This window comes from Festucalex cinctus, chromosome 14 (genome assembly GCF_051991245.1).
Source record: "Festucalex cinctus isolate MCC-2025b chromosome 14, RoL_Fcin_1.0, whole genome shotgun sequence".
In the NCBI taxonomy this organism is placed as follows: Eukaryota; Metazoa; Chordata; class Actinopteri; order Syngnathiformes; family Syngnathidae; genus Festucalex; species Festucalex cinctus.
Window position 1 is genome coordinate 17,424,443 of NC_135424.1, and position 24,350 is coordinate 17,448,792.

Here is a 24,350-nt window from a genome sequence, read left to right on the forward strand (position 1 = left end):
GTCATCTCCCAATTCAGAGGCTGTGGGTTCGATCGTCAACACTTGTGACCATGTTGAAGTGTCCTTGAGCATGGCACTGAGCCCTAATTTGTTCCAAGTCCTCCTTGCATGGCAGCAGCTTCCCACTCGTGTGTGAATGGGTGAATGTGAGGCTTTGTAAAGCACTTTGGGCACTATGTGGTGTAGATAAATGGCTATGCTAGTATAAAACGATTTTTGTTTTAACTGTCTTTGTTTATGTATGTCTGATTTTACTCCATGCACACTTTGTATGTAGCACTGGTTGTTTTAAAGTACTCTATAAATAAAGTTGAGGTGAATCATATCATTTTCCAGGTCCCCCTAGCTTTATTACAACAAAATAAAATCTGAAGAATTGTTCATTGATGCAATGCCTGAACTGCAGAATCCAAAGCGGATGAAGGGATGTGCCTGTCCTGATGCGGTAGATACCAGTAGAGGCATGTAATGAAAATGAGATGCTACTAATCAATATATCATTATATGAGCACATCGGTAATGTTTGTTTCTCTTTCTCATTTCTTCCAGCTTGAGCCCAGTAGACGCCAGCACCGTGTGATGGCCAGGCTAACTTTGTTCATTAATCAAAATGTACTTCAGACAGATCTTCAGTTGCTCTGTTGAAGTAAACTAAATAAATAAAAACATAATGAAAATTCTAACCACTCTTGTTGCTTTGCATATCTACAATTAAAACAGCTCGTTTAGTAAAAACTGAGCCTGAAAATATTTTGAAATTGGATTGTTTTATCAACTTTTTTTTTTGCCAAGCAGCATAGTGAGACATGTGGTTGGCACAAGAGGTTCTGGGTTTGAATCCCGTCGTTGTTGTGATTCCGAATGTAAATTGCTGATTGTACATTTGAGTCCCATGACATCGCCTTTCACACAAGGTAAGCTAGGATGGGTTGTAGCTCACATGTGACCCTGAACAAGATTGGCAGGATAGAAATTGGATTGTCGGACTTGTCATGGTTCATAGTATCATAAAAAATTGAGATGTCTGGTGGGATACATTGTGGTTCATTAGAAGGGGTCATTTTTGATACAGCTCCCATTCTGGATCTCGTTATGTCGCACTGGTGTTCCTATATGAGTCTAGAGGCATACTCATTTTTTATAACAAAAGAATAACAGCAAATTGTCCTTTAATTTTTATGACAATAGATGCAATCCTTAATTCACTTTAAGGGCAGGAGTAGCACATCTGTGAGTATGCTTTGGAATTGGAGGGTCACAGATTAAATTGAGAATGGCAACTCTAGTTAGAAAGATGTTACTCTCCTTTCTGACAACTATCAAGGTGCCCTTAGGCAAGGCACCAACCTCATCACCCCTAGATCAAGATGTACAGCATACTTTGCTCACCCCTCTCACTGACATTTTTCATGCTTGCATGTGTACGATTTGCTTCACACGGTGGTATGCAGCACAATAATACAGCAGAGTGTGAATTCTAATGAGTATATTTACATTTAGACTAAAATCCAACCTGCTTTCGGCCGTGAAAGAGCACAGGAGGACTGAACTTGACCCAAAGAAACCACAATATACACCCACATTGCACTGCAGCCTGACGGCATGGCACTTTTGGCCCATTGGCATGATGGCGCTCGTGGATGAAGTGACAACTTGAAGTCAAGCATGGGACAAGTAGCACTACAGAGGTATCGCGTTCCTTGTTTGTGTGAAAGCGTGATGTTATTCTCAACACACACACAGCCCTTACTTTAAGCACAGCCCTGCACTTTTGGGTCATTTCTACATCAATGCACCATATTTTGCCACTATATGTTTTCATGTATAAATATTAATAAAGTGTTTAAACATAAAGTTACTGAGTTCTATTCTGCCACTTTGGCTGTCTATAATTTATTGACAGCTCTCAATATTATATCTCCTCCACTCCCTGCTCCCCCCCATAAAAAAAAAAAACTGTTTTTGAGCGCGTCCAGTGATTGGCTGTTGACTTAATTTGGGGGGTTAGCGGTTCATTTCCTCATATTATCCGACATACGTAAATCCTATTTAGCTGCCAGCACATAGGCTACTTAAAAATGATCAGATTAACATTTTAGCGTAGCATTTCCTCTTGAAAAATAATAATAATAAAGAATAAAAGAGCTGATCAGATGAGGTGTCAGGTGTTGTGGTTTAACGCGCAAACGGGCATACATTCAAATGTGTAAACCCTAATTTCGAAGTACTTACAGTTCCAGTGAAAGTTTCCTCTAAGGCAGTAAGGAAGAAAAGGCAGAAAGCAGCGCATAATCCATGTGAGATAACGATCAGTCCGGCGGTGGGTTTGAGGACTTGGAAATAAGTCACAGTGGGATCGCCTGCTGATAGAGCTCCTTATTAGTTACAACGAAGTGGCCCTCCCACTCCACTCTGTCACTCCACGCACTAGCAGGAGACCTACAGCAAAACAAGCACACAACACAGACAGCAAACTCACAAGTCAGCCAAGTGTGCAAGCGCACCGGTTGTCAGCGTCACCATCATTATATTTTCTCAAGCCAATTAAAATAAATAAATAAATAAATAAATAAATTTTATATATATATATATATTTTAGTGTTGAGAAAGATGAGAAAAGGCAGATTACAGGTGTGTAATTATAGATATTAGTCATCTACTATCATCATCATTAGTCATTATGTAGTTATTTTTTTATTTTGTAATAGAAGGAAATAGGCTCTATATATTATTTTTTATTACTTTGTTATTTATAGCTCCTTGGATCACAGAACTGAGGAGCTATAGTAGCCTAATTGCTGAACGTGTTTATTTTTGCCGTACTTTAATAAAGCACAATTGCATATCCACTACAGTAGGGGGCAGTGGCGCTCTCATTGTTAGAGATTTGCTGTACAGAAAAGTATTAGCTTCTCTGCAGACAATTATATTAACAATTGATACTAAATATGGTCCCAACAATGAGTTTTGGGGGTTTGAAATATTTTCTTCTTCCTATACACAAAACAAAATTTAATTGAGAAGCACTGAGCTAGCCAGACAGTTTTATTAGCATAGCTGTTAATCATGCATTAATTTACCAGAATATCACTCGTACCTCCGCCAAGGCCAAGTTAACAACCCCCCCCCCCCTCCCAAAAAAAAATGTGGAGTGTCATATTTATTTTGTTTGTCCATCTGTTAGAACACTACATTCAGTGGAGAATGAAAAGCATTTACATTATTTAACGCCCCTACGATAACAATCTGACACCTACACTTACTGACACCGATCAATGGGCTGTACCACTATCAGGGGTAATATCAGGGTTCTTTGAACATGACATACAATGCACCTGGGATAGGCTCCAGCACACCCATGGCACTTGTGAGGATAAGCGGTGCTATAAATTAATGAATGGATGGATGTTTAAGGTGTGTTTACATTGCAGTTCAGGATTTTAAGAAGGTGCTATCATTGTCTCCTTATATTTTTTCAGACCAACATCTCAGATGACACACAAAAAGTGCTCAGCCACCATGCATGTTAATGTTTGTACAGTAGGTTTTAAATGTTCCCTCTCTGTTCACAACACAGAGTAGGGAAATACATGGATTGAAAAGCTTTAATTTAACAGAATGTGTCTATATAGGATGCCTAATTAAGATTTTAAACAAAGCATAAAAATATTCTGCATAAAATTCAAAGTAGTTGCATTGTTTGTTACATTTATTTGGCACTTTTCACAAAGAAAAAAAAAAGTTTTTGCCCTCGAGCAGTTTATGCGATTCTAAGTGACTTTTTAGGTTTGAAGGTATTCATTAATTTGGAGAGAATTTCCACATCTCACAGCGACATGTTTGACATTAAACAATGTGATTTTTGTCATCCAGATGAAAATGACCTTTTGCATTTGAAGAAATAGAAAAAAAAATCACTATAATAGTACCCGAGACTGGAAAGTCGTTATTTTATAAGAGTAAGATTAAGATTGGTGTCATTGTGTGTTAGTTTTTTTTTTTTTTTCCAAATAGGCAGTTCAATGTCCACTGAGAAAAGTTGGTGATAAAAATGAAAATGTGGAAACAGATGGTCACGTTTGACATTCTCTTAACAGAGAAAACTATTGAAAATGCAAAGTATTTTTTTTTTTTACTATCCACCGAGTGATCTTAATGTGCTTTGCTGATGGCAGCTTGTGTACAATGTAGGGATGAGCAAGTACCAATACCAGGTATCGGTATCAGGCTGATACTAGCCTTACTTTAAGGTATCGGATACTCATAGATGCTGCTGATACCGGCCACCGATACTTAAAGCAAAAGAAATCCGACATCTAGCAAGTCACTATATTGCAGCAGTTTGAAACATTGCCAAATTATCATCTGCGTTCGAAAAAAAAAAGGTATTTGGTCACAATTTTTTGTCATTGTGTTCAATGAAATTTTCTCTATCAAAGTACATGAGGTATCGGCATGCTTGGTATCAGTGAGTACTCAAAGAGTGAATACTTGTACTAGTATTGGTCTGAAAACAACTGACATCAAACAACCCAGTATAGAAATGTATGGCATGTATATACAGTATATGGAATATTTCATTTGTAAAGCATAATTACATTAAACCCTGAAGTGGGCTAATTACTACTATATATGAAAGGGTGAGGACTGGAACATGAATACAACATGAAAACATTTTAATCTAATTAAAAATGGTTGTTTCTTACATGTAGCGTGTATCAACATAAGTGGACTCTGAGGTAAGTGCAGAGAAGAGGAAAATATTTTTATTTATTCCCCCCAAAAATGCAACATGATATCTTGGTCAAAATTGCTTACAGACATTTATCCTCATTTTACTATGCATAATCTGAATATTGTTCAATTAAAATGCAAACACGTATAGGCCCATTAGTCTTGAAGAATTGCAAGATACAATCAATTACCTTTTATTGTATTACATGTTGAACACAAATACATCAGCAGGTGATCAAAATTAATAAGAAACCATACAATATCACACACAGTATACACGTATGACTAGTTTTATAAGCTCATATTGTTAAAACATAATGCAATATAATACAGTATAGAATCACTTTGAATCTCACATTGACCCAATTCTCATAAAAGTGTATAAATGTGCTTGTGCGGACATGTAGATTATTATATTTGTTCAAGATACGTTTGCATTCATTTCTTTAGCAAACACTGTGTTTATAAAAAAAAAAAAAAAGAAGGGGAAAAAACACACACACACGCACAATGTTTGCCTTCAATACAAATACACTCCATTCAGAGTCTTAACCATCCAAAGCACTTTTGTTGTAAGGCACCTGTCTTCATAATGTGTTCCTAATCTCTGTGCACACACAACCACCGATGAGCATTTGCTGGGATGAGAAGAGACATACACGTGTAGACATCAAAGACAAAAAAGATACAATTACGCATCGATTTGGCCCTCAGCTTCAATATAATGGAGTCCAAATGCATTATGACCACATAATAGAAGTGAAAAAAGAAAGTAGATCGGCGGCAAACACTTCAAGAATAGTTGCGAGAAATGTATTCTTGTTGAGAAAAACAAACATTCCCTGGTTTGTAGCAGGTGTTGAAAACGAGGTCTATCTATCTATCTATCTATCTATCTATCTATCTATCTATCTATCTATCTATCTATTATGCAGCAATTTAGTAGTTTTTGTTTTGTTGCCATTGCTTTCATATCAGTTTTATAGATGTATTTGTGCCCTTCATTAAACTGGGCACACACCAGCCTTTGTCCGCGATTCGTATTTAGACATGCATTAAACACAATTTATCAAGTGCACCTGAATGAGGTGGACATGCAAAGGAAATTATACTTCCCCTGTTAGATGGAGTAGGTGGTGCCATATAAACAAGTTAATAACGCACCAACCATGTTACCTGATACAGGAGTGTTTCTGCAAGTATAATGTAAGACTTGTTTCCAGCTGGTCTTACAGTTTTTCCTTCATAGATTTTGCACATTACTTGAAACTGAAATGACATTTTCACAACTGCAAGCTCATTTGGCCAAACAGACTTACATTTATGTACAACCTATCAGTTCATTAGCAAAAGCACATATCTATCCCCAAACTGGTCACATATGTTTCAATCCAAGTTCCTTTCCCAAACAAAGAGTCAGTACTGTCACAATTGCAAAGATCCTCCTCAATTGCTTTGGCTTATCTGCATTCATTTAGTACTTTTGCCAAAAAGAACTTGGATCATCTGCAAAAGCTCATATCTCTCTCCCAAAACAGCTTACTGATGTGTCAAATTCAAATTTTTGTGTCATACAAGTAGTCAGTGCTCAGAAAGTCAAAATCATTTCAGGTTTTCAAAGTTTGCGGTTTGACATACTCCACTCACAGTCAAGGAAATTGCAACACTTTTTAGTCACACAAAGTTACCTACACATTAGAGTGCAACAAAAGAAAGTGTAAGCCAAATTCTGTATATTTATGAAAAACTAATAACTAAAATTATATCTAGCACACAGCGTAAATAAAGAACCAACTAGTGTAACACTTTCACTACACAGTAAATTCTGTAGAGTAAATATGACTATTTTGAGTGGGACCAAATACACTCAGTTTTAGAGTAATATTCACACTTGGAAGAGAGTAAAATAAAGAATTGAAAAAATACATAAATAAATAAAAGTCACTCAAGGGTTGAGGAACAAACTCGCAACCTTCAACTTGGGAGACAGCTGATCGACTCCCTGAACCACAGAGCTCCTGGTGTGTGCTAGTATATAAAGTAGAAGTAGCTCAGGTGATACTGCGGCCATCTCCCAAACTGAAGGATCCTTAACCCTTGGGTGGCTTTTATTTTTTTGTCCATGTCCTTATTCTCTTGACCATTCATCTCTGTTTGGCCAAAGGTTTTCATCCATGTCACAGCGGATATTTTCCCTTGCAATGCAGCGAGGGGGAAAAAATGGTGTCAATGTCTCAACCGTCCTCTACACTGATCCTCTTTTGATATGCTTGACTAATTTTGACAATTGAACAGATGATTTTGCATATTATGACTTACACACTGAAATCCTGCCGACTTGTTTTGGAGAGGACAACCATTAGACTGAAAAACAACTACCGCTAATTCAGTTCGATCAGCAAGGTCAATTCATTTGGAAAATGTACTAAATGTGGGCACATTGTGCTAACTGTAGGCTAAATGTACAAAAAGCTATTCAGTTGGCACCAATTGTAAGGTGGTTTGGGGATTTGTCCATGGTATTTTGAAAATGTCATCTCAGTGTCAAGAAATGTGCCAAACCTATGGAGAACAACTAAACTCACTCCCCACCAAGCATACACATACTATTATTATTTATTTTAATCCTAATGTGTTGCACAAACTGCAAAGATTAAAAGTATAACGGTGCAATGACGAAGCATTTGTCATGGTGTATAATATTTCTGTAGGCTTGGACTCTTGCATGTGAAATTTGAAGCTGACGTGCACTCAGATTACAATCAACGTCCTGTCTCAAGGGGAAATGTGCAAATTTGCTTTCTGACCAGTGATAGCAGACATGGGAAATGTGTTCATCTTAAGTTGTTGCAGCAGGAGAGTTCCTTTGAAAAGAGCTCAATATGAAGATCCCATCACAAAGCCAAATAGTGCCTACTGTAAAGTAGGCCTGCTGTGCTTGTAACAAATGACCCAACTTTGTGAATATATTCTGAAAGCATCTGTAGCATGTCGAGCAAACAAACAAACAAACAAACAAACAAACAAACAAACAAACAAACAAACATGTCAGTGTCGCAATCTTTCATACAGTTACTATTATGCATTTTATTAAAGTTTTTAATTTTTAATAAATACACATTTTAATAGATAAATGTTGATTCAGATGTACTCTAGATGACAGATACCGAAAATACCGAACTGTCGTGCTTTGACGTGACAGTCGACGTGATGACGTCACTCAAACCACGTGGTTTTGTTATTGAAGGAAGTGAAGATGGCTGCTCAGTCGTTTCTCTCCGAGTCAGCTGTTGGTTGGTCTATTTTCACCTTTATACTTTTGGTAAGCACTTGTACTCTTGTCTCGTTGCGCCAACATTTTTTGAGTGAAGGAAAGATTGCGTTGGATAATTCTCCGACCTCTTAACTTGCTTAGTTAATGTGTGTTCGAGTCAACATAGCTACCGTTTTCTAACAATACTACCGTCGCTTGGATTTGCTCACGCCAACGTTTATCATTACTCACGTGACGGTTATTTTAGATTGAGAATCTACGAAGTGTGTCTTCATATTAAAGTATGTTTGGAATGTTTTGTTTCTACAAGTATACACAATGTCACATATTGCGCATTTGGAAATATGTCATCGTGATTGGTCATAGCTTGGATGTAAATTACGTTTATTAACACATTTGCACGTCTCTACTCAAGTCAACTTCAAACTCTGAATATGTTAGAACGATGGCACAGATATGTTGGATTTTATGGACATTCCTCCCCGTGGGAACTCACTCGTATAAAGAAAGGCAGTGGATATTATGCCGTGACCGGCAACTCGCCACCTAGCGCTATTTTGCCGTGAATCGCGCGAGAACTACAAGTAGAAATTGTGGGCCAATGAATTGTGTATGTACCACCTCGTGGAATAGTGGTAAGAGCGGCCCCCCAGGTGGTGCTGAGTAACGGGTTCACATCCAGCTCTGTACTTTCATTACAAGAAGGAAAAAAAAAAAAAAAAAAAAAAGACTCTTATGCCCATTTCAACCGCTGCAAATATTAGAACCGTCGCCCCAATATTTTTTGGACGTTGTTTAAAAACTTAAATGCGCTAGTATTCTGATATTTTCATAAGTTGAAGTGGGCGTAAAAGATGTCTACATAAATTTTGGTAACAGTTGATTACAGTTTTATGAAATTAATCAACATTAAGCATTTTTACACTTTTGTTAGGCGTTTTCGACTGCCTCAAAGTGAGTACAGTATAGTGCTAAAATGCATGCCTTTAAAGTAGCTCAGCGGGCTCAGTGTATAATTAGCCGCGGCTATTGGCTTAACCAGAAATGGTATGGCTGCCATTAAAGCTACTATGCTTCCTTACAACATCACTCACTGCCCTCTATTGCAGCGCCATCAGAGATTGATTGAATTTGGATGCAAAGCATCATCACCTGGGGGGAAAAATAACAAAAAAAACAAAAACAACAAGCAGAAGGAATTAAGGCTGCTTGTCTTTTAATTGATCCTGCCTAACAGTGAAAGCCCTTTATCTGAAGAGGTCTAGCGTTAGAAGTGTCCTTGCTTCCTACCGCATGGGTGACATGATGTTGACCTTGTTATTTGGGAAATTTTCTAGTTGACCATCTCACATGCTGTTTTGTAGTAGTAGTGTTTTCAAATTCATCGACAAAAAGATGGTTACAAATGGGTTATATGCCACGGAAGAGGCGGGACTGTTTTTTGCACAGTTTGTTTCCGGTTCGGTTTGCGACGTGTGGGCTGCGTCAAAAATACTTGTGCTTCCGACTTTGTGCCCCAGGGTTGCGCGTTCGCAACCCGGACCGGAAATAAACTGATGTGCAAAATCCCGTCCCACCTCTTCCGTGGCACATACCCCAGACAACCAAACAAGATTGATTCTGTTGCCCGCAATCAAAGTCCATTGTGTTTTACACAAGGGAAAGACCGATTATCGGCCAGGCCGATTATCAGCGCTGATGTTCAGCATTTTCCATTATGTTTTTTGTAATACACTTTAATGCAAAATTAAGATGAATCAGATTAGTAGATTAATCGAGTGAATAGTCGATAGATTAATCAATACTAAAAAATATTCAATAGTGACAGCACTACTAAGAAGTGACATTGTCTTGACTGAAAGAGGTGTTCTAAGCACTCTTTGCTCAAGAGAGCATAATACAGTATGACAATATAATTATCTATATTCAGTTTGAAAAAACATTGTTTAAAAAAATCTGTTTCAATTAAACATTTCTAAACTGATGTGGATGATCCAATATTTTTTTTTCTACAAAACCTGGCATGGGTTGTGTAGTGGTACACATTGCTGCCCTTTATGCATTGAGTACAGTGTTCCCTCACTATAACGCGGTTCACTTTTTGTGGCCTCGCTGTAAATGGATTTTTTTTTTAGTGCAATATTTTATGCATTTTTTTTTTTTTTTTTTTTTTTTACAGTAATGTACCTATTTTATAATATTTCTGAAAGTTGTAACATTGAGAATGTTTAAACAAGAGAGAAATGTAAACGCCTAGATAAGAAAAGTGTATAAACTGTGTGGTGATGTGTTTTAGCGCTTAAAACATTTATATTAAATGTAAAACATAAAGCTAACTACTTTGCGCATTTCATTTATTTTTTGGAACCTAACCCCAGCGGAAAGTGAGGGAACACTGTACATGGATTCTGGTCTTGGTCCCAAATTTGGATAAATGTTGCTTTTGTATGAAAATGCGCATGAACTGAAAAATGTATATCTTGAGTGTTAATGATATTATGTTTAGCAGTTTGTATTATTAAATATGACAAGCCACATTTATGTTGAATGCTATGTGCATTAATGTATATTTTATGTATTTTTTAAGGTCATCCTTGCTTTCTGTTGGGTCTACATCCGCAAATTTCAAAGTCGCCAGGAGAGTGAAGTTGTTTCTACCATCACAGCAATATGCGCACTGGCTATTGCGCTGATCACTTCTGCACTTCTTCCCGTGGATATATTCCTCGTCTCCTTCATGAAGTACCCAAATGGCACCTATAAGGTCTGTGTCTGCTATCTGCTCTGCTAATTGCCTCGCTAAATTCTATCAAAGAAATTGGGTTTCCTGAGGCACTTTGTAAATAGTTTGTGATTTTCTTTCAGAACTAAGCTATATGGATTGTTTGTCTAGTCTTAAAGCTTAATACATTTCTTGGCTCATGAATTCTGTTACACTTGTGTTTGGAGACAGCGTGTGTGAGGAGTTTTTTTTTTATAGCATGTCTTTTGTTGTTTTTTGTGGGCTCTGAGAAACTTGTATTGTTAGACTGTGTTCATTGTACAAGTACTCAACTCTTGAGTAGTAACTTTTACCTACCAAGTACCGATGCCACTATTACTGTTTGTATATTAAATTTCCACCCAAAAATAACAACAGATCATTTTAAAGAAATATATCCCATATTTGCATTTTTCCTTTAAATCGCATTAAATGAATGAAAATTACTATTCTTCCTATTTCTAATTTCGAGTTCCCATAAAACGGCCATAAGAGGGCAGTCAATATGTCGATCACCGTTGCGAGTACCGGTACTTTCAAATACAGCTGTTACATATCGGCACCGATACTGATGCCTGGTAGCCGTCCGTCCTTAAAAAAAAAAAAAAAAAAAAAAAAGAAAAAGGGCGCAAACTAACGTGGAAGCTCATCTACTAAAGGGACACACCGCCCTTGATTGCATATGCTAAATTGCTATGCAGAAAAAAAAAAAAAAGTGTCTGGAAGTTAGCTAATTTACTTCAAGCATGTAAGAAGCATAGACAAATATACAAGTATAATGAATATGGACCTGAATATGGATTTGAAAAATGACGTTTTTGAAGCATATTTGTGGCCGAGTTTTGTGCAGAGTGTACTTGATCTTTTACAGCAATTTTGAAGTAGGACATTCGTTGGTGAAACCCGGAAAAGAGCTCTTCCACCATCACTCAAACTGTGCGATCATGTGCTCATCGAGTGATCATCACAGCGACGGTTGCACACCTGCTAAGTGTGAGCGCTTCGGTTCCTTACGAGCAATGCACACACACTTTCATGACCTCCGGCAAGGCATTCCATGGTGACCAGGCAGACGTCTCGGCCTGGGCCAGTGGGTGGCTGCCTTGGCGGGGAAATTTTCGGCTCATTTCCTCACCGCCCACCTCTGCTCAGTTCAGCGTCCCGTTGGCACATGCGTTGCTGACCAAGATCCATCGTGGGCGGCCACAGCAGCATAACACATTGCTACTCCTTGCCTGTAAGCAACGGGCTGTGACAGAGACCAAAGTTTGCACTGGTTATTTCGCAGAATGTTTCCTTTAACCCATTAAGGCCGGGAGCGTGCAAACGTGTTTCTACCGTTAAAGCTGGGAGCGCTCCAGCGCTCCCTTTAAAGCCGGGAGAGCGGATACGCCATTTTCTTTTGTTTTGAGCAATTCTCGGTCTCTTAGCCGATGAAATGCGTCAGAATATGCACGAGAGGGTGACGTGGGCCGAGTAACGTGCTAGAATTCTATTTGATCGTTTATGGCTGACAGATTCGCGGGAGTTATGACGAGATTGATGACGAAACGGGAAGACTTTGATTCAGTGATATAAATATTTTTAATATTGTTGAATTTCCAGGAAACTTTCAGGTTTTCGGGGTGACTTGAAAGTCACACATAGGTTTTAGAGACATGTTTTACCAGGCACTTTAGGCCTTAAAGTAACACTAAGGAACTTTTCAACCTTAATAAAATATTTTCATAACTCTTCTGATGAAACATCGACTTAAAACTAGTGGAATGGTACCTTTTCCATGGCCTGAGGGGTTTTGCATCATTTTCCTGGCACTAAGCAACTTTGAGGAGGATGGTAGGAACACTGCCACACAAAAAACTACAAATATGCTGACTGCTGTATGACATATGTCAAGAGCCACTCCGGGTGAAAGGACAGTCAAATGATCAACATTGGCCCGGATTTCTCTCGTTGGAGTGAGCTAAAAAAAACCGATGCAATGCGCTTGTCCTCATAGGAAATATGGTCTTCCTACAGACATAACAATACCGTTTTGTCCATATGGAAACGCCATAGTCAACCTAAACTGAAAGTTCCTTAGTATTGCTTTAATGGGTTAAATAATTTTGCTTGCATTATCACAAAAAAGAAAAAGAAAACAGCAATTTTTTGCAAAAAAAAAAAAGTTATAAAATGATATGTTACATTGTCATACTATTGTTTTTTTTTCTCTCAACATCTAGGAATGGGCTCTAAACAATGAGACAAGAGCCCAGATTGAAGATACTGTCTTGTATGGATATTACGGTGAGTCTTTTCCCTTATCATTCCACTAGAGTAGGTTACATGTGTAGATAAAACATGGAGCTGTATTACATGAATTTTCAAATTAAGAGTGTATCTCTATCCTCACAGTAGGTTTTTCCCCTATGACTTGAGACTGTTTATCCGTTATGTTGATCGTAACAGCTGCGGTTTGTCGTTCATTGACACAAAAGTCTTATCCGGTCTGACTCTGAGTCTCACAAGTTTCTTTTAGTTCTCACAATGTTAACTTGACCTCCTTCTACCCTTACAGTTGTTTGCATTGTCACCTCATCACCTCATGAAACACAAGGCCCACTTTGTGGCAATAAAGCAATCAGGACTGATCAATTTACAAATGAGTTAATTACATTGCACTGAATAATTATAATCATAGTGTCATTGTATCATCATATCATACAGATCAGTATTAGGCAAAAATAATGACGTTATACTTTTATTGTACAGTGGTTGACTTCCTCTCTCTCTCGACTTGTATGACATTTAGGAATGTTGAAAAAAAGAAAAAAGAAAAAACATCATCACCTGTGTTTATGACGGAAAACATTTTAACCTGGATTTAATTCACTTTGTTTCCAATTATTCACTTCCACTGTACTGTACATATCCAATCCGGTCCCCAACAGAGCACATGATGCTTTTAATAAGAGTATTTGTCCATGATTACAATAACAGGGCCAGAATCCAGACTGTTTTGCTTATCACTCTCTAACATAAAACTATAGTGGCACTGAAATGTCTCCATGATTGGCCTGCGTGTTTGGCTTTGAGTCTGCTGTCTCTGATGACAGCAAATTCAGCCATTCCAGAGACACTATCACACATTTTCCAACAGCTGCTAGCCTAAAGTGCCTCCAAGCAACACTGTTATGCACCGTCTGTTAAGAAATGACAAGCTGTCTCCTTGCTTCGACAGCTCAATCCAATGAACTACTTCCACTGGTTATATGACAATAAACTTTCAAAGCAGCTTACAAAGACTGTTTTCAGTCAATTTTAATTGAACGTTCAAGGCATTGCAATCAATTTTCCTCTGGACATACATACTAGATTGAATTAATAATTTAGATTAAACACCCTCAAATATAAACGTTCCTTAGTTCAGAGGCATACATGAATAATTCAGTAAGTTTAGTCTCAAAGGATGTATTACTTCTGTCTTAATTCAATTATTGGGCAAATTGCGTGGAAGCATGTTTATGGCGTAGCATTTAATTTTGTCGTTCGTCAAGTGATGCAATTTTTGGGTTTAAAAATTTGATGTATTTAACCCTCAATTTCTGTGTGTTGGCTCGTGAAGTGGAATAGATACATTGAGGAGCGTTGTGCAAATGTACAGTATCAAAACCAACTTGGATGTATCACGAATGTCAATTTGTATACAACCCTGCCTTTAGCTTTGGTGTAAACATTAAATAATGTTTAGATGTGCAAGTGTGCTTCCAGCTGGGAGGTTCTGAATATTCGGCCATCTATTTACTATTTTCTTTCTATTTTTTATTTATTTTTTGTCAGGTTGCATTTGCTACCATATTTAGATACGTTTACAGTGATCCAGCACATTTTGTAGCCCATTTAGAGTTACATTTAGATTATTTTGTAATTCCACTGTCATACAGGGGTGACCTACGTTGATGTCCCCAGCGAACCAGATACAGTAGGAGGACTAGCTGGCACTGAGCAAATGCAATATTTTTATGCCTATCAAAACATTGTTACCTTTTCTGATGCCTATTTCAAGACATTATTAATGATGTTTAGGAAGAGACACTTCACTTTTCTATTTACCAGTAGGTGGAGACCAAGCCCCATGTGTGTTGTTGGATGCAGAGCTCCCTCACAAATCAAGCCTTTTAAGTTATTTCTTTTTACAATAGCTCTATTTGTCTTTTAGAAAACTGAAATACATTATAGACTGCACTAAAATTCTTTTTGCCAATTATGTATGTGTTATACCTTTCTGTTGTTTTATTTACTTAATCAAAATACTGTAATTACATCTGAACTCAGAGTAGTGCTTCATCTGGATAGAATTGCATTTCATTGTAATTTTTTGCAACCGTTTTGCACAATGGAATAGGAAAGGTATGACAGACTAGCTAATAATATTTTCGCATAGTTGGACAAATTGATGATAATTTGTTGTTAACGTTGTGTGAATGAAAAAAACACAATAGTCACAAAAATAACTAATTCCTTTTTAACCTGTTGCAAGAAGACCATGAGACCCTGAGACCAAACTTTCTGACATTTGGCAGCACATTTCTGTCCAGACTACATTGATAGTCTTGAGATTTCAATGTACTCTGCACAAATTCAAGACACCCTGTGCCAGTCCTTGAACATAACATAGCTTACAATAGGGTTGGGCGATATGGCTGAAAAGTGTATCACAATATTTCATATCAATCTATCAATATACTGATTTATTTTCATCTAATCAAAATAAGAAAACAAATACAAAATTGGTGAATGATAACCTACAAAAAAACACCATTATCCAGAGAAAAATGCCATGCAGAATATCTGATAGTAAAACTAATTTTCAAGCAATGTACACTGGTTTTGTTTACATTGTATTTTACATCCATGCTCCTGGCTCAAGCAGTGCCTCGTGCTATTGAAAGAGAAACTTTTTCCAAACCTTTGACTGGTTGTGTATTTTAACAGTTACAGACAAATGATGTTCATCATACACAGTAACATGTACATTCCATCCAGCCAAAGGGCAGGAATGACTGTTATCAAAACAGCCATTTAGTTTTAGAGCTCAAATAGCTTTTTGTGATCTTTTGATGAACCTCTGACTTTGAAAGCAAGCCTACACATTCAATCTCATAGCTCTGTCCGTTTATACATTTCCTTCGACTGCTTCAAAGCAGTGGTGTAGAAGACCCTTAAGCAACAGGGCAAAATTCCCCTGGGCCCTCTAAATAAATCATTGGCTTTCAGGCTACTTTTTTATGCCGTACACGGGAGAGGAGCGAGAAAAGATGCTGTTACCTTCTTGTGATTGTACTACAACTGTGTTTTTATTTTTTGTTTTGTTTTGGTCCACCCATGTCTTGCCTGGGTTTTCTTTAGTATTAGAAGCATTAGAATATTGAAGAACTTAATGTTTTGTTTTAAATCATGATTTCATAGGGTGCAGCTAAAGAAGCAACACAAACGTTTATTTCTACTGTGTGCAAAAGCTTTCATTTAGTACCACTTACCTACATACCTTTGAGTGTCTACACATATAACTGAATGATGTAAACATTTAGTACATGAGAAATTTAAGTTTTCCTACAGACATGGTGCCAGCCTTTCAATTAAAACAAACATGTGCCTTTTAGCTAAAGGGTATTTACTTAAATGGCTGAAATCCATCCAAAATGGAACATTGAAGTACCACACTGTGACACTCCTCCAACGCCTGATAAGGCTGATGTGGTCACATTTCAAAACAAAGGTGAGGCAAAGTACGGTTCATACACCCCCCATGATGGTTAACATATTTGGACACAAGTATAGATGTGGATGCATTTTCTTGAATAATAATACTCAGTATTGTTCAGCCTAATAGCCATGATGTCTTGAATAATCTTCTGAAGAATGTAGTTTGCATGGAGATGGACAAACTCGATGAAATTGAGCTTAATCCATCCAACAGGAAGACCGTAGGAGGCAGCAACTGTTGCAACTTTTATATTCTATATATTGTATTGCTCCACATAACAGCTTTAAATAATAGGTTTTGCATGATACTTTCCTTAATACAAGTAAGACTTTTTGACCCTTTAACAGCTTCCCATGATAACAGCTTCCCATGATACCGTTATCATGGTTACGAAAGACGAGCTTCGCGGGCGTGTCTTCCATCCATCCATCCATCCTTCCATCCATCCATCCATCCATCCATCCATCCATCCATCCATCCATCCATAGTTACACTAGGTGCACAACAAGTTTCAGCCAAGTATATCAGTAGTTCCTGAGAAATAGTGAAATCACATAAATCTATTAGTCTGTGTTACCATGGCAATCAAGGCTGATATTTTATAAATATGCATATATTTTATCAAAATTTGAATAGAACACTTTTAATTTTGAAAACTTATGACTTTTGACTGACCTTTTGATGAGCTAGCTCAGGGCTCCAGGCTGGCTTTCTTTTCTTTTTTTTTCTTTTTCTTTTTTTCTTTTCTTTTATTTTTTTTACTAGGAGCACAGTGGCCCCTAACCTGTAAATTGAGTGGCGCAAGTAGAAAATTTCAGGACGCACACAAATCACAAATTGACTTATGAAGTAAATATTCACATTTCCACTCATTGAGTTAAAGTGTGGCGCAGAGGTTTTATCACCATTAAAAAAATAAAATAAATTAAAAAAAAAAAATTAAGAAATAAAGAAAAATACATGTTTTCAGGAAATTTGTTGGCCATACATGCGTGAGTACATTAAAAATTTTGTTGCACCATCACACATTTTAGGGGCAAAATGCAGTCTGGAGCTCTTAGCTTAACACTTTGCATAACACTTGTTACAGTTAATAAAAATTAACACTAACAACATTTCTGGAAAAGTTTGCCTTTCAAGATTTTTGCAGATTTCCAAATTTCACAATATATGTAAAACTGTAACATTAACTACATCTTCTACTGTTACCGTTACTATAAATTTTATATGAACTGCATTAGTAAGTATAGCATACTGTCATGAGGTTTTGTCATACCACATGAGCAGTTTGAACTATTTATTTAACAGACAGGTACTAATGGGCATTTTAAACCCCTTCAACCCTGGCTCATGCAGTTTTATCCACAAGGTATCTCCCTAATGTTTAGCAGAGATGCACGTTCTTGTCATACCTCTCAGCAAGTGGCTACATAGACAGATATTTTCATCACTCTAGAGTCCTTTATCATGGAGCGTCTCAGAGAGAAACGTCCCCTGGCATTGAATTTTCACATAAAATGTAATATATTTCACCTGTCAGCAAGGGACAAGAGTCTAGGTTCTAATACCCTTGCGGACGGCCACGGTAAGGTGAGGACAAGGGTCTAATGTTTCTCATTAAGCCTTATATGGCTCTGCGAGGGATTCTGCAGCTTGTGATGATATATTTGATGGTGCTTAGTGCTTACCTTAAATGTGAGCTACTACACATTCTATACTGTTTTCACAGTGCATCCTCGTTAGGCACAGGCTTTTATGTCTACGTAGATTATATGCAGAATCTGTTAAAATGTGTCTTTTTTTTTCTTGTCATTCCCCATGAGTAAAATGCAACACACCGTACAAAACATAGGGAACTTGTAAACGAGCACATTTAATTATATTGTCCTCTGCTCTGTCAGAAGGGATAAATGTGCTAAACCTTTATCCCCAGCCATTTGTTCCGACCCTGTGGAAGATCTGCTTAGAGAGTAACAGATGATGTATGGTAATGCGGTATGACCCGTTCTCTCAGTATGTTAATATTCATGGTGTTATGATTAATTTGACCCTTTGCCTTAACCCGCAAGCTTATCCCATTGACTGCATACCGAGTTTCGCTTGCACTTATTGGCTCTCGGCATCACCCTTAACTCAGTATATCTAGTTATAAATGGATACCTTAGTGAAGCAATAAGCACATATTTATTTTTAAATAACGTCCTGTCGCATTCATAGCTGGTTGGGAAAAAAAAGCAACTATAACAGACATTTATTTGACTGCCGCAGAAGGAACATTCTGTAAAATATAGTAGATTTTGTGAAAGAGTGCTTGTAACCGCTTGAGGCCATACATAGTTTGATAACTCTCGAAATTTCAAGTGTGTTACTGATGCTGTGAATTCAATAGTTGTCACGAGAAATGTTGGGCAAGGATAACATATTGATTGTTACAACACGACTGGGCAGAGTATTTGCTGTTTAAGTAGTTGTTTTTGGAGCCAAAAAGATGAGAATTGTGATGATTTTGCAACATTTATGGACCTGACTCTGCATCTTTGTACATAACAGTCACTGTAATCTGTTTGACCGTATCTTTGATATGGAGTTTTCTTCATCCACTGTTGAATGGTTAAATAAACACAAACGTACCAAAATCATTTATAGCTGTTGACAAAACAACATGCACACAATAGTTCCTTGAGGCTCCGATGAATGTCTTAAATTTCCTTTGTGTAACTAACAAAGCAATTGATTCACTGTACTAGATGAAAATGAAACACTCAAATAAAGTCATCCTTATATTTATGCTTAAAAAATCTGAAGGTTTTGGATATGGACAAAACAAAATGTAGTCATATGATTTCAAATTGCTTATTATTTACAATGTATTCTATCATTTTCTTTCTTATGGGAATTGCAATTAAACAGTTTGATTTTTTTTTCCACCATAAAATGTAGCCTTACGAATAATTATTACTAGTCCCGTAGTTGTCAATCTGTCAATTATGCTGTAAGGTTGTCTTTTTTTTATTTGGATGATGAGAAACGCTATATAAAGACATCCCTAATATGGTGTGCAAAAAGTTACCAAGTCATGTTAAAACACTTATCATTATCTTTTGACATTTCTATTTTTATTTAATGAGATGACTGAGATGAATATTAGTGTAGGATTGTGGAAGTATGGAAAAGGTGAAATATACTCAAAAAAATTAATTGGAACATACTCACTGGTGCCTTAATCTGTCAAGGGAAATTTCACATCATTGCAGTTGGATTAACCGGGTACATCTTATAACAATTTCAAATTTCCATGAGAGGAGTAATATTTATTGATGCTGAAATGAAATGATGTATTAAAATGCAAGTTTCTGTGTCACAAGAAAATGTTTTTGGCTTCGGTTTTGTGATAGAGCATTCTTTGTTGTTGTTGTTGTTGTTTTTTTTCGTTTAGTTTTTTTTGACAAAGGGATGAATGAGACTAATTTTGAATGGTCTGTCTGCCCACAGCACTTTACTCCATCATCCTCTTGTGTGTGTTTCTGTGGATACCTTTCGTTTATTTTTACTATGAAGAAAGGGATGATGACAACGTCAACACATGCTCGGTAACAGTTCGCTTTTCTTGTCTTCTGAGGAATTTGCCTTTGTCGTTTTGCCTGACCATATTGTTAATAGTGCTCCTTGCTGTGTGCCTGTGTATAAGGGAGGGTATTATGTCAACATGTACCAAAATGTTTTAGAATAAAACAACATATTTTTGTAGTCTATTCAAGGTTATGATTTAGAATAGAACCGGAGAAAAACAATGCACATCCAATTTATTTATTTATTTATTTATTTATTTATTTATTTATTTATTGATTTAATCATACGTACAATATAACATCTATTGAATAGAATCTGTTTCAGTAGCTGTGCAATTTGGACAAAATTTTATATTCCGATAAACGTAACCGATAGATCCTGGCAAAGATACAGCTTGAATTAATTTTGCATCTATGGTTATCCACATTTCTTCACAGCATACACTCTGAGAAATCTGGACACGAGGATATGCATTTACTGTATACAGTATGTATGGAAAGAGTGCAAGTCCAGGCAGTTGAAAGAAGGATTTTGGCAGAATGTGAATATAGGGATATTCATTTGCTTAATGGAGTGTGAATCCCTTCCCCCTATTTCCCATACTCACAGTAAATTATACTTGTGTTCAGGGCCATGATTGACCAGTGTATTTTTTTTTCTTTCATTGTAGCAAGTGAAAAACGCTGTGAAGTACACAGTTGGATTTGCCATTGTCTGCGTGGTGCTGCTATTAATTGGGTAAGTTAGATGCATGATGACTTCTTTTTCTACGTGGCAGCTGGAAAGGGATACGGAAAAAAAATAAAGTGAAATGGACTGAACAAAATTATAAAGTTACATGACTCTGTATATTGCAAGTTTCCCATGCATTACATAATATCATTTAAAAGATAAGCTGCGTTTCACCAATCTATTTGGAAATTTGATGGCTTGGCTGCATTCTCACAAAAACAATTGTGCAAAACTACTAAAGTATTTTGTTTAACTCAATAAATTTATAATATACATTGTCAACTGTATTTAATTGATAGGAAACACCTACAAAAGGCAATGAATTTCCCGAGCTCTTGAATTCAGCTAAAGCTACAGTATGTAATGGTCTAGGTGTGTGCTCAAAAAATCGATATGGCAATATATCGTTGCGGGCCTCATCACAATACACGTATCAATACGCAGGCGTCAGAATCGATATATTGCTCGTTAACTTTAAATCGGCAGTTCACGTTTGCCTTTGCGGCTTGCATTGTACCTAAAAAATCAAAACCAGGAGCGTCTTCGAAGTTAATTGCCTTCAATTAATGCAAAAATAGCTCACCGGTGATTGGACACTGTGTCTTGCTAAGAAAAATGAAAGCAGAGGAGACTGTTAACATTTATTTATTGATAAACTTAACATGGCACGTGTCTCAGTGTACCAATTTTCCTATATTTTGTTAAAAAAAATAAAATAAAATGTGTCTTATTTGGGATACATATGTATCGCGATACGTATCGTATCGTGGCCCCTGTATCGTGATACATATCGTATCGTGAGGTTGGCGGCAATACCCAGCCCTATAATGGTCTGCCTGCCCAAGACAAACATTTTTCAAAATGTTTATAGATTGAAACTGTTGGTGTTTTCTTCCAACAATCATTTCAATTCCTCTATTTTTAACATGTTAAATTTCACTGTGAACTGCCTTTCTTCCACCAGGAGATACCAACCTATTGTTGGGAGACCGTTCACTCAGCAGCGTCTTGCTTGGTTTTACAATGCTTTTGTTTACCTTTAAATGGTTTCTGACCTTTTCCTGCTACATGTATTAAGGTGTGATTAAATCCTTTCGACCTGTCTAGATTAGATGGGAAGGTTGTTTTTTGGGGATAGGGATGCACTTATGGATGAATAGGATGTACATTATAAACCAGCTCACTGAAATACTGTTGGGGTTTTAAAGCTTATTCTTATGTTAATTTGAGATGGCGATTTGCTGCGTCACCTGTACTGTAAACAAATGTAAAATGCATGATTACATAAGCATCTTTTTTGCTCAGCGGGATGTAATTTGACAATGAGCCGCATGGCAGTGGAAGGAAATACCATGTTTTCTTAAGATGGAACCCAGGGGCAGCAGATAAATGAAAACAGCTGAGGCCCCCGAACTAAACCCTGTGGAACTCCATACGACAGTGGGGCAATGCGGGACTCAACCAAGGCTAACACAAAACGTTCTGTCAGCCATATAGGATCTTATTCAGTCAAAAGCACTACCACTGATGCAAACGAGCCAACAGAATATTGTTGTCCACTGTATTGAACGCTGCAGTTGGATTCAACAAAACAAAAGACACAGTCTCTATAAACAAACATAAACATCCATCCATTCATTATCTGAACCATTGAGTGACAGCTGTCAATTATTTACCAGACAACAGTGTGTAGCTCCACCGTGCCACTATTGTACCATACAGTACCACTGGGGTTGCCATTCCAATGGTAACGTTGGTGTTTGGGCTGTGCCAAAAAAATCGATTTATAAAAGAATCGAGATTCTCATTTATTAATCGAATCGAATCGATATTACCCGCGGCCCTTGTGAGGAATAAGCGGTCTAGAAAATGGATGGATGGATGGAATCGATATTAATATCCAAAAATCAATTTTATTTAAATTAGAAATGAAAAAGAAGGGGAAAAGGAAGCAAGCCCACATGCTGTTTTTGTGGAAAAAGGCACTTACAATGCAACATTAATAAATGTTTAAACAAAAAATAAAAATAAAAAGACACTTTAATGTCTCTATTTGTCATTTTGTCTTGCAAAGCAGACTGGAGTAGATCATGACAATGTTGCGCATATCTGTAAATTGAAGCAGAAATCATTTGTCAATCAAATAATGTTGAAACGAAAATCGTTTGAATCGAGAATCGAAAATCAATTCTGAATCGAATCGTAGACCCAAAAATCGTAATCGAATCGAATCGTGAGACAGTCAAAGATTCCCAGCCCTAGTTGATATTCATCAGATTTTAGGACAAAAAAAGAAAAGTATGTACATCTTAAAACACACACACATAGAATTCTTGCATTGTCAGCAATTTTTAAAGCACATTTAAAAAAACAAAAAACAAATATGTGCAACCAAATGAAAATTGTCGCAAACCTTTGTGTTTTTAGAGCATTTGTGCCACTCCAGGCTCCACCACAACAGAATGCCACACAGTGGGACAAAGTTCAATACCTTTTTGAGGAACTTGGCAGTGGTCGTAAGTACTATTATTGACTGATTGTTTTAGTTAACAGACTTCGTAGTCTAATGCTGTTAGCTCGAGAAAATGTGTTGGTGTTTTTGTTTTTTAACAAATCACTCAAATGTTCTCTTTTATTTCACACATTTGCATTTTCACATTTGCTTGTGTTAATTGTCTCTACAGAAATACAACATAGAAAAAATGTCATACAAAATAATCACATACAGTAGCTGATTTCTAATGGGTATAAATCCCCAAAATAAAATGTTGCATTAAAAACGTAAACATTTTCACAAAACCGGGACTGCACCCATCCTCAGGCGTCTTCACTTGTTGAATTGAACATTGCTTAATATGCTCCTATATACATTCTAATGGGAGAAAATGCCAAATGTGAACTCCTAAGGAGTCATCTGGACCTCTGCCATATGCAGATCAAGAAGGAAGCTGAACCATCTGCCTGTTTTTTACTATAGTGCACCCCCACACATGGTTCCTAACCTTACTCCCTTGGCACAGAAGGAAATTTCCAGATTGCCTTGGTGGAAATGTGAGGATCATTCTTGTTATAATTCCCCTCACTATCTCTTCTATTCCCTCCAGATGGGAGGTTAATTGTGTTAACAAAAGCAATGTTTGGTACATAATGCAGGTGACCGCTTTGCTGCGTCTAGTCACTAAGGTCACTGTATCCTAATTATATTTATGACAATGTCCTCATTCCACCCAAATACTTTAGAGACCTTCATCTGTTTACAGTAATGTTCAATCTAGTATGATTTGGTGCAAATCTTACTGCTGTATTGTCATAACAAAAGCAGCAAAACTAACATACTGAACAGTATTTTAAACTACTTCTTTTCCACAATCTTCCTCGCTTACCCTCCAAAAGATGTTGACAGATGCTATAAACAGGACACATTATCCATGCCCTGAATATTGACTTAATATTCCCTAATCGGATACTCCCCCGTCAAGGAGAAAGGGAAGTAGAGAGCCGCCTATGCTGACAGGTGGTCTCTGCACTGT

At 37.1% G+C, this 24,350-nt stretch overlaps 2 protein-coding genes across 4 annotated transcripts in view; one reads left to right on the forward strand and one right to left on the reverse strand.

Moving 5' to 3' along the window:
- The window catches only part of LOC144001647 (uncharacterized), a 124,735-nt gene extending 122,342 nt beyond the window's left edge, over positions 1 to 2,393 (reverse strand). For all 3 annotated transcript variants that reach the window (XM_077496138.1, XM_077496137.1, XM_077496136.1), the window contains exon 1: positions 2,233 to 2,393. The gene's annotated coding sequence lies outside the window, so the exon portion shown is untranslated. The remainder of the gene's footprint in view (positions 1 to 2,232) is intronic.
- Positions 2,394 to 7,929: 5,536 nt separating this feature from the next.
- The window catches only part of lmbrd1 (LMBR1 domain containing 1), a 35,642-nt gene continuing 19,221 nt past the window's right edge, over positions 7,930 to 24,350 (forward strand). The window contains exons 1-6 of the mRNA XM_077495515.1: positions 7,930 to 8,056; positions 10,596 to 10,772; positions 12,995 to 13,058; positions 20,011 to 20,108; positions 20,759 to 20,826; positions 23,248 to 23,336. Coding sequence (XP_077351641.1) covers positions 7,991 to 8,056; positions 10,596 to 10,772; positions 12,995 to 13,058; positions 20,011 to 20,108; positions 20,759 to 20,826; positions 23,248 to 23,336 — 562 coding nt within the window. The 5' untranslated portion in view covers positions 7,930 to 7,990. The remainder of the gene's footprint in view (positions 8,057 to 10,595; positions 10,773 to 12,994; positions 13,059 to 20,010; positions 20,109 to 20,758; positions 20,827 to 23,247; positions 23,337 to 24,350) is intronic.